This window comes from Nicotiana tabacum, chromosome 17 (assembly GCF_000715075.1).
Source record: "Nicotiana tabacum cultivar K326 chromosome 17, ASM71507v2, whole genome shotgun sequence".
NCBI lineage: Eukaryota > Viridiplantae > Streptophyta > Magnoliopsida > Solanales > Solanaceae > Nicotiana > Nicotiana tabacum.
In genome coordinates, this window is record NC_134096.1 from 53663725 (window position 1) to 53678227 (window position 14503).

A 14503-nucleotide genomic window follows, 5' to 3' on the forward strand; every position below is an offset into this window, starting at 1 on the left:
ACCTGGGACTGGAGAAATAAGTATATAGATTACCTGAAGACCGGAAAGCTGCCCTCGGACCCTAAAGAATCGAGACCTCTACACACGAAGGTGGCCAGGTTCATCTTATCCGAAGATAACACCCTATTCAGGAGAACGTTCGATGGCCCACTTGCCATATGTTTGGGACTGGGAGATACCGAATATGTCTTGAGGGAAGTTCACGAAGGCACTTGCGGGAACCATTTGGGTGCCGAATCGCCAGTTCGTAAGATAATCAGAGTTGGGTACTGCTAGATCGACATTGATAAAGATGCGAAGGAGTTCGCATAAAAATACAAAGGATGTCAAAGGCACACACCGATGATCCACCAGCCCGGGGAGCTACTGCATTCGGTCTTGTCACCTTGGCCATTCATGAAATGAGGGATGGATATCGTCGGTCCCCTATCATGGGCACCCGATAAGGCTCAATTTATATTATTTATGAATGACTATTTTTCTAAATGGGTTGAAGCCCAGGCATTTGAGAAAGTCAGTGAGAAAAAAGTTATTGATTTTAATTGGGACCACATAATATGCCGGTTCGGAATGCCGACCGAGATCGTATGCGACAACGGGCAACAATTCATCGGCAGTAAGGTGAGCAAATATTTTGAGGACCATAAGATCAAAAGGATCCTATCAACACCCTAGTGGGAACGGGTAGGCAGAGTCTACAAACAAGACCATACTCCAAAACCTTAAGAAGAGATTGACCGATGCCACAGGAAAATGGAAGGAACCTTTTCCCGAAGTCGTGTAGGCATATCGTACGACCTCAAAATCTAATACCGGGGCCACCCCATTCTTGTTGGTCTACGGTGTCAGAGCGCTAATACCGGTTGAAGTAGGAGAACCGAGTTTCAGGTTTCGATATGTGACCAAAGAGTCAAACAGTGAGGCTATGAGCACGTGCCTGTAACTATTGGACGAGAGGCGCGAAGCCGTCCTCGTCCGCCCCCAAACAACAGATTGAAATGTATTACAACCGGAGAGCCAACCTACGACACTTCAATATCGGGGACTTGGTGTTAAGAAACGTGACACTGAATATCCAGAACCCGAACGAAGGGAAGTTGGGACCGAATTGGGAAGGTCCATATCGAATTATCCAAATTACCGGCAAAGAATCATACAATCTCGAAGCATGGAATGGTGAGCGACTACCGAACAATTGGAACGTAACTCACTTAAAATGATATTGTTGCTAAGGTACGACCCCGTTCATTCTTTTCTTTACATATGTTGCGAATTGGACTAACACTTGCAGGCAACAACCAAAGAATGATGCAGCTATTAGGCCTGAAAGCACGCGTTGCACTCTTTTTCCCTTGAATCGGCTTTGTCCCAAATAGGTTTTCCAGCAAAGTTTTTAACGAGGCAACAGTAGATCGTGCTAACTTAGAATTGAAGACTGATTATAAACCGTAATCAAGGGTCACATCAACAGTATCCGAGCTCTCTCGATGATCGATCTCGAATAATGGGGCCTATCATCCTCGAATAACGATTTTCGCAAGGAAGTAAACTTCGTGCTTGAACAGTCTGGGCTCGGTGGATAGGAATTATTGTAAGGGCCAAATGGTCAAATAAACCGTGCCCACATAAACCAGTTAAGCCATAACACAAAACTTGTACATATTTATAATATTGTATATTGCGCACAGAAATGAAAGAAAGTTTCCACCTTACAGATACATATTTTGTATCTTAAAACTATTACCTTTTGTTCTTTAAAGGATATCGAGCCCAAGGGTCGCCTCTATCCGGATCCAAGAGATCACCCCACTCGGGGACTGTCATCCAAGGAAAACTCAGACAGCTCGAGCAATCGAAGTCCGGGGCACAGAAGCCTATTAGGCAAAGCTTAAACTTAAAAGGCTATGGCCATCCCCGCTCGGGGACTGTCGTCCAAGGAATGTTCGGACAGGTCAGGCTATCAAAACCCAAAGGTACAAAGCCTATTAGGCAATACCTAAACTTAAAAGGCTACGACCACCATAGAAACGACTTGGAGATGTCCGAAACCCGTAATCAAAATATAAAGACCTTCAAAAATTCCAAACCGGTTCAAAGGCTACCCTTGGCAAAATTATAATCTAAAAAAATCTAAAAAAGCATTTCGGGAAAAGCTTCCAGTCATATCTAGCCCCCACGAGTCTTGTTCGAACCTCCGAACAAGACCTTAGTACTACATTTTATTTCGTGCTAAGGCATTTGAAATGTTTGCAATCATAACGATTAAACCAAAAGAAACGAATTCGAAAATTGCCAAAGGGAAAAAAGCCTTATATACATTCCAATAAAAGTCTTTACAAAGGTCAATGATAACGGCCTCCACAAAATGAACAAACGACAAAAACAAAGAAAAATCCCCAAGGCGCCTATGACCGATCTTCACCGAAACTCGCCTCGTCACCGGGGCGATCAAGCTCTTCTCCATCCTCGGGTTCATCTGAGCCCTCAGATCCCTCCTCATCATGGAGGCCAACCAGCTTCTTGGCCTCGGCCTCGAGCCTTTTCGCATCTTCAATCTCGGCTGACAGGTCGAAACCCCAGGCGTGGACCTCCTCAAGAGTTTCCCTTCGGGACTGCCACTTCACGTACTCAACAGTGACTTTCAGGCGGTCCTGGGCTGCCTCAGCATTAGCCCTGTACTGGGCAGCCATCTCCTCAGCATCATCCCTGGTTGTTTCTGACACGGACTTCGCTATCTCAAGCTCTTTGCCAAGAGTATCCCGTTCAGCAGTGGCCGAGCTCAGCTGAGATTGGAGGCCTTCAATTTGTTGAGCCTGTGCTTCAGCCTTTTCTCTAGCCACTCGGAGTTGGAACTCTACTGCCTCCAGCTGCTCCCGGACAGTCTCCTTTTCTGAGGCCAATCGATCTATTTTTCCTTTCCTCCCTTCGGTCATGGTCTTGACCTCGTTCATCTCGGCTCGAAGTTGGTCGTTCCTGTCAAACTTCTGCTAGACCTGCGAGTTTTGGCCGTTAGTCTCCACGTCTAACTTGTCATCACTAACTTCAAAGATCTTTATTGTTTCCACCAAGTTGGCATGTTCCTTTTGAGCCGCATCCAACTCAGCCCGGAGACTCTTGACCGCTTCTTCGCATTGCTCGCTGAGAAGATTATACATGTTCCTCTTCTCAGCAAGCTCCTTGACCTCAGCCTCGAGCTGCTTAACCTCAACCTGGTACCGGAGAAAACTCTTATGATGAAGTACTGAGGCCTACAAAAATATAAAAGAGAAGAGGCATGAGAGATATCAAAAACTAAGTCTAAAGATAGAAAATTGTTATGACGCCTTACCCGGTTCAGCGCCTATTGCGCTTCGTTGAATAAGCACGACATATCCATCTCGTTCATTTTCACCTGGTCTTCTTCGGTTACCAGGCACCGAAGGTGGCTAGCTACTCTAACGGGGGCAAAATTAAACCTGGGCATCCTCTGGGACGGTGATGATAATTAACCGCTTCCGACTGGGCTCCATGCTCAGGGCGGGGAACCGGTTGATTAATTTTGGGATCGATTTCGTCCCGCCGACCTATGAGGATGAGCCTTTCCTCGGCACCTCTAAATCACCCAACCCGAAAAAGTCTTCCAGGGCCGTAGAGTCCACACCTTTAAAAAGGAACGTAAGGGATCATTCGTACCATGGGCGGAACGGAACTGAACTGGCGTCTCAAAAGGTCTCAACCCTAACCTCTGCGCCTGCTCCTGAACCTGAGGGGGTTATCCTCCGTTGTTTCCTCCTCGGTTGATGCCTTCTCTTCAGGGATAAGTGGATCGTGAGACACAAAAATATCGCTTTCCACGGGCTCGTCCCTGAGCCGGAAAAGCGAGTCTGAGTAGGGCGCTCGAGAGTTGGAGCTCTCCTTCGACTTGCGGACCAACCATCTCCTCGGCTTTTTCTTCTCTGATCTCGGGGAACTCAGAGCCCTCCTTTTTTTCTTCTCTCACGCTGTAGCACTGGGCTGTCCCATAGCGGAGGGATTAATGGATAGGTCTTTTCCCCTACTAAAGGCCTAAGCTCAATGGTCTTAGGCAAGCTTGCAAAAAGAAAAGAGAGGGAATGAGAACATGATGCTGAAAAAATGAGCCTAGTATTACTTATTCGGGAAAGAAATTTTACCGTGGGAACAAGCCTCCCAGCGGCCCTTCGAGAGTTCACGCCACGAGCGCTCAGACCAAGGTATCTGCGAGCAAATGCCCTTGATCCACTCCTTGAGCCGAGGAATAGCGTTTGGTACTCGAGCAAGGGATGCATCACCACGAATACCGATGAGGAAAAGGGAGACAAAACGTAAAAATGACATCTAAAGGAAAGTATACTTACGTAATAGATTCCACTTCTCGGGAAATGGCCTAAATTTGGCATGGATTAGGTTTGTGGTCCTCACCTAGATAAAGCATCCTTGCAAGCCCCGATCCTGGTCTTCGTCGATGCTCGAAAAAGGGGCTTTGCTAGCCTGGCGTATGAGCTTTATCAGTCCCTCCTCGGAAGATTCAGAGACTGTACAGGCGGAGTAGATGATCAATGGTGAACAAACAAGAGTCGACTTTGTTAACAAAGAATCGTAGAAGTATTATGATCCTCCACAATGACGGATGGATCTGACCGAGACATACACCATACCTCCTGTAGAAGTCCAGTATGACTGGGTCTATTGGGCCTAGTGTGAAGGGGTAAGTGTAAACACTCAAATACCCCTCCACATGGGTAGTAATGTCGTCATCAGGCCTGGGGATTACTACGTCCTTACCCGCCCAGCCGCACTCTTTTCGAACCACAGGAAGGACGGCCTCGGTAATGGATCAAATGTACCTCGATACCGCCTCGCAAAGGCCTTGTAACGACGAGGGCTTTATGACCTTGAAGTCGTTCGCGACTGAACAGCCCCCGGGGACGAATATTTTCAAAGGAGGCTCGGCTGCTGGTTCATCGGAAGTCGCGCCCAGAGCGGACCTATCGAGAACAACTACACTGGGAGCGGTCTCCTCGACTTCGGTGGTCGGTCATGAAGAAGAATAAGCACCTTTTTGGGGAATGGTCTTGGAAGTCTTTTCCATTGATATCTGTAAAAAAAAGTAAGTGTCAAGGAAGATTCGGAGATGAAGGGTAAAAACTTGCTAGGAAAATCAAGCACGATGGCTTGGGTAGAAGCTAAATAAAAGCTTGCAACTTGTTGAAAAATATTGAAGAACGAAGGTAAAAATATTGGGATATGAAGAAAGGCAGCGGTATCTTGAAGGTTCGAAGTTAGAAGCTTGGTCAAAAGTAAAGAATGAATGAAATAGTGAGTATTTAGAGAGGCTTTGCTCCGTTTCGCATCCAGGGACGGCCTGCCGATGGCTGACACGCGTTTGAAGTCATTATGACGTGACTGACAGGACGTTTCGGGTTCTTTGTTATTTCTATCACGGTGTATTGAAGAAGGAATCGAAGGGCTCATATCGTTTCTCGTCGTTTCCGTAAACTTACCCTCCGAGAAACGAGGAGACTGTCTGTACACGGGTCACGGGGCGCCTTGGTTTTCAATAAGGTAAACCGAGCAACAGGCATGATGACAAGGGACCAGAATCGAGGCAAGGATCCCATCGAGCCGGGATTCGGGCAAAGTGCCCGGACTCGGGAGTATCAGAGCCATGACCCCGGGTTCGATTCGAATCCCAAAGGCCTTGGAGAGCACTACCAGGCAATCGAGCACGACCAATAATAGGGTGGATCTTGGCACGTATTGGCAGAAATCAGATGATTGGTTAAATGAAAGATTTTTACCTTTTATAGAATTGTCTTTAGAGTAAGACTCCCCTACTATATAAAGAGGGAGGGGGAGGGGGTGTCAGATTATTCATTAACGAGACTATAACATGCATATCAAGGCAATATACTATTATTTTCTCTGTTATTCAAATTTTTCACTTTTGTTCATCAGTGCTTAGTTGTTGTGAGCCCGGGATCGAGGGTAGATATTTCATTGAGGTTGTTGTTGAGTCCAAAATCTCCCCCTTAAGCGGTTTGACAATTTATTACGTCATCTATTTGTTTAATCTAACGCAATTTATCGTTTGTATTGAATTAATCCGCGTATCCTTAAAACTACTTACAAATTTAATTGTTATCCGTTTTTTAGGGTAAACAAAAGAAACTTCTAACAATCAAGGTGTGGTGGAAAGGACCAACAGATGCTCTCTCAAGGCCAAGTAGAGATACAACATTGTTTTAGGGGAGGACATATTGCTGCCGACGCTTTGGGTAAGTTTGGGGAAAATGAAGAGTTTTATTATCAGCCCGTTGAACTTCCAAGGGAAGCTCGAAGATGCTATAGAATGGACAGAATCCATATGCCATTACTCAGAATCAGACAAGCGAAGAAAAGGTATAGGCTAGTTTTTTGAAAGCTAATTTTGTCAAAATTATACAGGGAGGTATGGGTATCCGCCCCTTCAACATAATCTATCTGTATGAATAGGAAGGAAGTTTTTACCGTAGTACGTTTGGCGATGAAATTTAATATGGAAGCATAGACAAGACTTGCTTTTTAAGCGATGGAGACAAAATTGTATTAAGTAAATTCCTTACAAACTTTGGAGTAAGTCGTAAATTCAACAGATATTGATCCAAATTAAAGATTAATTAAGTCTGATACATGGATCGAATTGAGAGCAAAGTTTCATTTGGATCGAATTGAGAGCACAGTTTCATTTGGATCGAACCATTTTGTTGGGCTTCACAAGTGAGTTTAGTAAGGGGCGGCCCAACCTCATCGGAGGCCTAAAGCAAAATCTTAATAAGAGGCTTTAATATATATATATATATATATAAAATTTAATGAACATCGTTTTTAAAAAAATTAGACAAGTGAGGATGTGGAATTAAAAAAAATGAGAACTTAGTTTTATAAAATACAGAAAATTAAAATGAATTTAACGTTGAGTACATCACAACTGAAATGGGAGAACCCAGAAAACACAAGTGACTCCTTTTTTTAGTAAGTCCCTTTCTATATTTTTACCATTAATGAGATGATTTCTAGCCCAAAAACTTCTATGATTTATTTAAGATTACAAGTTTCAAAAGCCTTCCTTTATTTCATAAAATACATGTCCAGTCAAACACTTTCATATAAATTGGGACGGAGAGAGTATAATTTATGTAAGAAAAATAAATAATAAGTTAGATTATTAGATATAGTTACGTGACCAACTAATGAATAGAGAAATATAATTAAGTAAAAAAGTAAAATAAGATTGACAGAAAACTATTTTAGTTATATTAATTAGAGGAAGAAATCGAGTTATTAAAAATTAATATGACAATAAAAAAATAAATTTATCAATAATAAAAGATAATTATATAAATAATATACTACTATATATAAAAAAAATACAAGTAATTTTGGGGCCCTTAAATATTTGGGACCTAAAGCAAGTGTTGGGCCGACCCTGAGTTTACTTCTTTAGACTGAAGTTTAGTGGGATGTCAATTTACTATAAGATCCAAACTCTAGGCATATATAGGTTATGCGATGTGATGTAGTCTTCCAAGTCAAATTAAAAAAAGAATACAAGTCAAGCGCACATGTCATGTTGCCATGTCAAGTAAAATTAGAAGACTAATAAAATTACAATGGGTATGAAGTTACGTGGCATGTCAAAGTAAAGACTAATGAAAGACTTCAAAACGTTCAAGTGTCATATTTTTTTCTCAATAAGATATAGCTTTTCATAAGTTTAATTTGATCGGTTTCATGACTCGATGGACCAACCGAATCCAGTAGCAGTTTCTTTCTACGTTTGAAGCTATAAACAGAGGTTCACTATGAAGACATAAGCACGCCATAAAAAGCAAATTCAAGATGAACTTGTCAAATTCTAATTAAAATAAAGTTCAAATTCAACAGAAGGAACATTCCCACTGTTAACAGATGTTATATGTGCCAGCTAAAGATAGAGACTAACAGACACCTTCTCATTGCACAGTAGTTAGTGATATTTTGGAACATGTTCATCACTGTTTTCGGTTTAAGATGGGTCATGCCTAACAGCATCAAGGATGCCTACATCAGTTGGATCTCTTGGAAAGTTGATAAATCCATCAGACAAGTCCGGAAAATCCTACATCAGTTGGATCTCTTGGAAAGTTGATAAATCCATCAGACAAGTCCGGAAAATGATTCATGCTTGTATTTTTTGGTGTGTTTTCAATGAGAGGAATAGAAGTTGTTTTGATGGAATATCAAGTATCAACTCCAACCCACGCCCTTAAGGTTAGTTGTCTTTTCAATTTTATGTAGATGGGATAGTTTGTCTCGTGTATACTCTCATGTCAAACTTTCCGCTAGCATAGGTCTCATTGTAATAAAGCGAACAAGCTCGCACTTGTGAATTTTGCTATTGATACAACATAATACCACTTATTTCATCCAAAAAAAAAAAATCAATTCAGCAAACTCAAGAACAAACTATAAAGCACCAAGTCAACATTTGTGATGTCCCAAGAAGGTAACTCTTTTTTTTTTCTTTTTTTTTTTTTGTAATAAAAAACTAATCATTGGTGCTATATTTTCGAACAAGAAATTTGCGTTACAAGTTACAAGAAGCCGCAGCTAAACGATTTAGCAAAGCAAAACAAATTCAACTTAACCTGACAAGTGCAGGAGACACATGTTTAAGGAAGCTGTTCCGCCAAAATTGTTCATTAACATCTAAGAGGCTGATCACTTTCAAAATTGTCCAATTGGTACTATGATGAGTGGTGATTCTATTTCTCGCTAAATCATAGCAAGTTGAAGGTTTATTTCACAATTTAGCATCTGCACATCCTCTTTCATTCTATGAACTGATTTTCAACAGCAGGCCTTCCACTAAAGATTCTATGTCTTGCTTCAATGGCCTGTAACATCCAAATGCACATATGTTTAAGTTCCACAAGGTAGCTTTTACAGTCTGAAGAATGCTATCAACCTCCTAGTCCTAAGTTTATTTGATTCAAATAGTATAGTAATTCATTCTCTCTCATGATTTGAAGAGTGACATAAAAGCAGTAACTAATAAGAAATTGAATGCTGGTCTAACTCAACCCTAAAAGATGAATTACGGAAAATCATACCAGAAGACATTTGCATTTTCTATCAACCTATGTGGGACACGTAACAATATCCAAAAGAAAGTGCCACACCAATTACAAAACAAGGTAAGAGCGGTGTTTTAAAAGGCATTTCTAGGACTCGCCCGGGGCTCGTCCCTGGCGGGCACTTGCAAAACGCCCTAGGGCTCATGTATGGGGCTTAGTTCTGTGAGGCTTACGCCCCAAGCGCCCGACCGTGCGACCTAAACACGCCTAACGCCCAACGCTCGGGGCTCGCCTAACAATTCTAACGCAAATCACGTATCGAAATTCTTAATTAATATCGTTGACCTTCAAAATTCTTTAACAAATTAATAATAAAAGTTCTATTCATCGATAGAAATATGAAGATTGAGCATAACTCTAATAATGAGACATAGTTTTGCGAATTTATATCTTCACTTGTTATTGTTCGTGTCTTAGTTTATTTGTCCTCCTTGTTATACACATTTATTAATTTGATATCTTAAACTAATTTGTATTTATTCATGAAGGAGTAATATTTTAATTATCGTACTAATAAGATTTTAAATTATTTACTTTTAGGAAGGTAAAATGTGGAGTTTGATCATTTTTTTAAAGAAATTGTAAGTTTTTAATTATTTGAAAGTTAAAGACGTTATACGTGATTTGTATGCATTAGTTATACTTAAGAATTATGCTAGATTTCACATATTTATAGTTTTCTTCAATTTTTATGCAATTTTACCTGTTTATAAATATTTATTGTCATTATATTATTTTATAAAATATTAAAAATTAAATATCTATGGTTCTTATGCCCCGTGCCTCGGGGCTTACGCCTCGCGAGTCATATGTAAAACGTCCCGCCTATGCCCACGCCTTTTAAAACATTGGGTAAGAGTTGAATAGTTGCGAACCTCTTTTTCCCAATTGGTGAGGCCTGTGATAAGGGAAAGCGAAATAGATTGCACAGTTGCTCCAGCCACCAATCCAATCCAAAGGCCTTTGCCTTTTAGATGCAAAACAAATCCCAGCAATAGAGCCGTTGGAATTCCAACCAAATAATATGCTCCAAGATTCACATAGGCTCCAATATGCTGCCACCCACTTCCTCTGGCAACTCCTGATAAAATTTGCAAGTCACTTCAATAGACAACTTTTTGTTTTCTGTTTGACCAAATTAATTACTCATGTTTTCAAAATAATAAAGCAGGAATAACTCTTTTAATCTTCAGTTATGGTGTAAAAGTTTAACTGCAATATCCGATTTAATTGAACCGCTGGTGTAAAAAGTCTTTACATTGCCAATGTATACTTTATCCTTTTCAATTTATGTGATACATTTTACTTATTAGTCAATTTAAAAATGAATGATACAATTTTATATTTGGAAACATAATATTAAATTTTTTATTTTATCCATTTTAAAGTATTTATAGTCACAAAAATATTAAGGCCCGGCAAAGCCTTTACCCTTTAAGCTTTTAATGTCATATGTTTTTTTTTTCTTTTAAACTCCATGCCGAGTCGAACTACGTCACATATATTCAAATGGAGGGAGTATAACTTAAGTCCCAGAAAAGCTTAAGCTCTCTGCATGACATTGCATAAATTTACACTATCAAACCTGACATAACCAGTTAAATTGAATTTTGTATGAGATTTCTTTATACAATTAGTATATAAAACTTAAATCATTTCAATAGATAACCTGATAATACGGCTTGGGTGCCATCCATGATGATTGAGATGCAAAGAACTGGAGTAATTTCTGCTACATAAGTGATTACTTCTTTCTCATAGGTAAATACATAGCCCCATACATGGCGGACCACGAATATAGAAATACTTGCAAGAACAACCTCTGTGACAGAAAGAATTAGCACAGCGCCAAGAGCAACTTTCGCGGCCTGTGGCCTCCCCGCTCCAAGCTCATTTGAAACACGAGTGCTGCAATATTTTTTACTTGAAAATTTGCATATTTATCTCAATACTTCTAACGGAATCAGATAAATGCTTGGTTGATAAGACAGGATCAAACCTTGCAGCGGCACCGAAAGAATAAGGTATATGGTAGTGCACTGAAGTGGTTGTAAAGCTACTCTCCAAGAAGATTAGACCACGAAAAGTGCATCAGTATATGATCATTACAGACATCCGAAGATAAAAAAACGCACAGACAAAGATTAAGGGTGTGTTTAGTATGACATAAGTCATTTTCCAAAAAATGACTTATTTTTGGGACAATATTTTCCGTCTTACCAAACATATCATACCCTAATTAAGTGATAAAAGGAAGCATACCATATGGATAGAACGGAAGTCTCTAGCGCTGGATTTGGCAGCAGACCAGAGAGGAGAATGATTAGTTCAAACGACCACCATTCCAAGCTATAGCAATTGTAACAAAAAAGTTGAAGTAATATATTAGGGATCAAGAGACAGAAACATGGCTAAACTCGATCATGAAGGAATATATGTATGTATGTTTTGCTATTGAGATTAGTTACCAAACCATTACAGCAGATGGGATAGCAAAGCGGAAGAAGTCCCCTATAGTCAGAAAAACATCTCTCGAGAATGAAGCCCGAGTTTCTGCACAAGCTGATGAGTACTTCACATAAAGCATAAGCAAGATCACATTCAGCCAATAGGATAAACCAATTGACATTGCTGCTCCAGCGTTCCCCAAATCCAATTTGAATATAAAAACCCAACATATCGGCACTTGGAAGCATAAAGATACAACAGCACTCAAAAGCATTGGTAGGATTAAACTCTGTGCCTGCAGGTACCGGACAAGTGACTGTAGAATAGCATATGGAAATAGCGTAGGAATGAGCCAAATCGTGTATTTTCCAGCTTCAATTGCGATTTCAGGATCTTGGCCCATCAATATAAGAAGCCTATCCGTGAAGATCCACAGAACAGAAACTGGTATGCATACAAGGAATAGACAAATAATTGCACCATAAGTAAAAGTTCCAAGTTTTCGATATTGTCCTGCGCCATATGCCTGCCCACATAGAGTCTCCAGTGCACTAGCCATGCCAAACTGTTCCACAGATTAAATGTATTGAAAAAAGTGCTAGAATGCAAAAAGAGATACTCAACTAATTAAGGAGACTTACAAGAAGACTGAAGCCGGTAACATTGGAAAGTGAAGTAGCAATAGAAGCACTAGAAAGTTGAAGTTCACCAAGATGACCCAACATTATCATTGGTGAAACGCGCAAAAGGTACTGTGACACCGTCACCACTATCATCGGCATTGCTATCCGACTCACCTCCTTCACCTCTTCCCCAAACACTACCTTATTATTATTGTTATTATTATTCACATCCAGCAGTGCCTCTTCCATCGCCGGCATAGTACTATTTTACTGTATGTTACTCTGTTCTCCAAAGTAAAACAGTTCTAAGTTTGTATTGAACTTGCTCTATGGAGTATATTTTAGATACTTAAATGGTTGTGGAAACGGTGAAAGTTGATGAGCAGCTCGCTTATGAGTTTTCCTAGCTCTAGCTGATGGCGGAGTCTCAATTATCATAGTATAGTACCTGGTATATTAGTACTACTCATTTGGCAATGATGATAATTTCTTAGAAGAAATATTAAAATAAGTGACCGATCTTTCTGCTTGTCATTTTATGATATAGTTTCATATTTATGGGATATTATTTTCTTATTAGTAGTTAGTTTCAGAAAGAATAATATTTAAATATCTAAAAATAATTATAATTTTTAAAGTTGTTATTATTATTATTATTATTATTATTACTATACCATATGAATATTCAGACATTATTAAGATTATAAAATTCTAATTTTCTTTAAATTGTGTAGGATAAAAAAACAGTCAATGAAGTAAAACGAAGGGAGTAGAAAACAACACGCTCGTAAGTACCAACAGGTTTTATTAGTGAGAGTGATTCACAATTTTATTTAGCACGTACGAACAGAACTATAAATAAATCTGGAGAGTGTATACTTTTATTTATTACTTAATTATATGTTCTACCAACAAGAGTTTTAGTGTAGTATAAGTACTCCTTCATCCTTGACCAAATGTCTCGGATTCGAACCCTGAGTATGGAATCGACTTTGTTAAGAAGTGCTTTACCCCTCAATGTGGAATTTTCCGGTGCAAATCCTGAATTAGTTGAGCTCCAATGCGAATACCAGACATCGAATGGAAAACCAAAAAATAAACTCAATAATTTACACAATTAGCATGTCGGATTTTGTCACGACCCGGAATCCCCACCATCGGGAACGTGATGGCGCATAACATTTTACTTGTTAGGCAAACCAAAGTTAGAGAATCATTAAATCAATTCTTTCATATTTCAGTAATTAACAACAAATAAGCTATAACGAGTTAAAAATGATTGTGGAAATATGTAATAGCCTCAATATATACATACTACTACCCAGGTCTGGAGTCACAATTCATGAACTTCTAAGATTTTTCTACAAGTAAATGTCTGAAAGAGATACAATTGTTTTCGAAATGAAAGAAACAGTAAAGTGCAATGTATAGAAGGGCGTCCACGGTCTGCGGATGCCAGCAGATCTACCTTGGGTCTCCTGATAGCAAATCCAAGCTGCTAAGCCTCACGATCAGCTAGGACCGGTACCAAAATCTGCACAAGAAGTGCAAAGTGCAGTATCAGTACAACCGACCCCATGTACTGATAAGTGTCGAGCCTAACCTAGACGAAGTAGTGACGAGGCTATGACAAGACACCCACATAATAAACATGTGCAGATAACAGTATATGTACAAGAAAACAACAGTAACAACTAATAAAAGCAGGATAGGAAATGCAGAATAGAAGAAAGCAGTAAATTGCAAGAAATACGTCAACTCCCGGAGATATATCAACATTGTTCAGAAATTACCAATCTTTAAGTGCAAAAGAGAATACCATAAGGCTAACACAACTCAGAGAAACATAAACACATAGGTTTTTGCGGCGCGCAATCCGATGCCACCATATCACAATAATACAATCATAGTTCACCCTTATTCCACCAAACAATCCACCCTTATTACACTTGTTGCGGCGTGCAACCCGTTCTCACCGTTCTGTATCACATCACCCTTATTCCACCTCAATATACCACCCTTATTCCTCATGTTGCGGCGTGCAAACCGATCCCACCATATCAATAGTAATTACTCAATATGTACAAAAATTTCATAATTTAAATCATAGAATCCTTTCACAAAACTTAAACCTCAAACTGAAACAAATAGGAATCTTGTACACCATGAAAGTTCACATAAGTAATACTACACAACGAGACCAATTCAAAATATACAGTAGAAAGGTACTGAGAAAACAACTTAAACAGATAATAGGAGATAATGGAACTATGTAAA

At 39.7% G+C, this 14503-nt stretch overlaps 1 protein-coding gene across 1 annotated transcript; it reads right to left on the minus strand.

The window, feature by feature from the left end:
- Positions 1-8463: 8463 nt before the first annotated feature.
- Positions 8464-12708, minus strand: LOC107772641 (protein DETOXIFICATION 14-like). Its single transcript, XM_016592131.2, has 7 exons — positions 12245-12708; positions 11624-12168; positions 11418-11504; positions 11155-11211; positions 10825-11063; positions 10031-10236; positions 8464-8915 (listed from the first exon to the last, which is right to left on the minus strand). Exons 1-7 carry the CDS (start codon positions 12482-12484, stop codon positions 8850-8852), a joined length of 1440 nt encoding a protein of 479 aa, XP_016447617.2. The 5' UTR covers positions 12485-12708; the 3' UTR covers positions 8464-8849.
- Positions 12709-14503: the final 1795 nt, after the last annotated feature.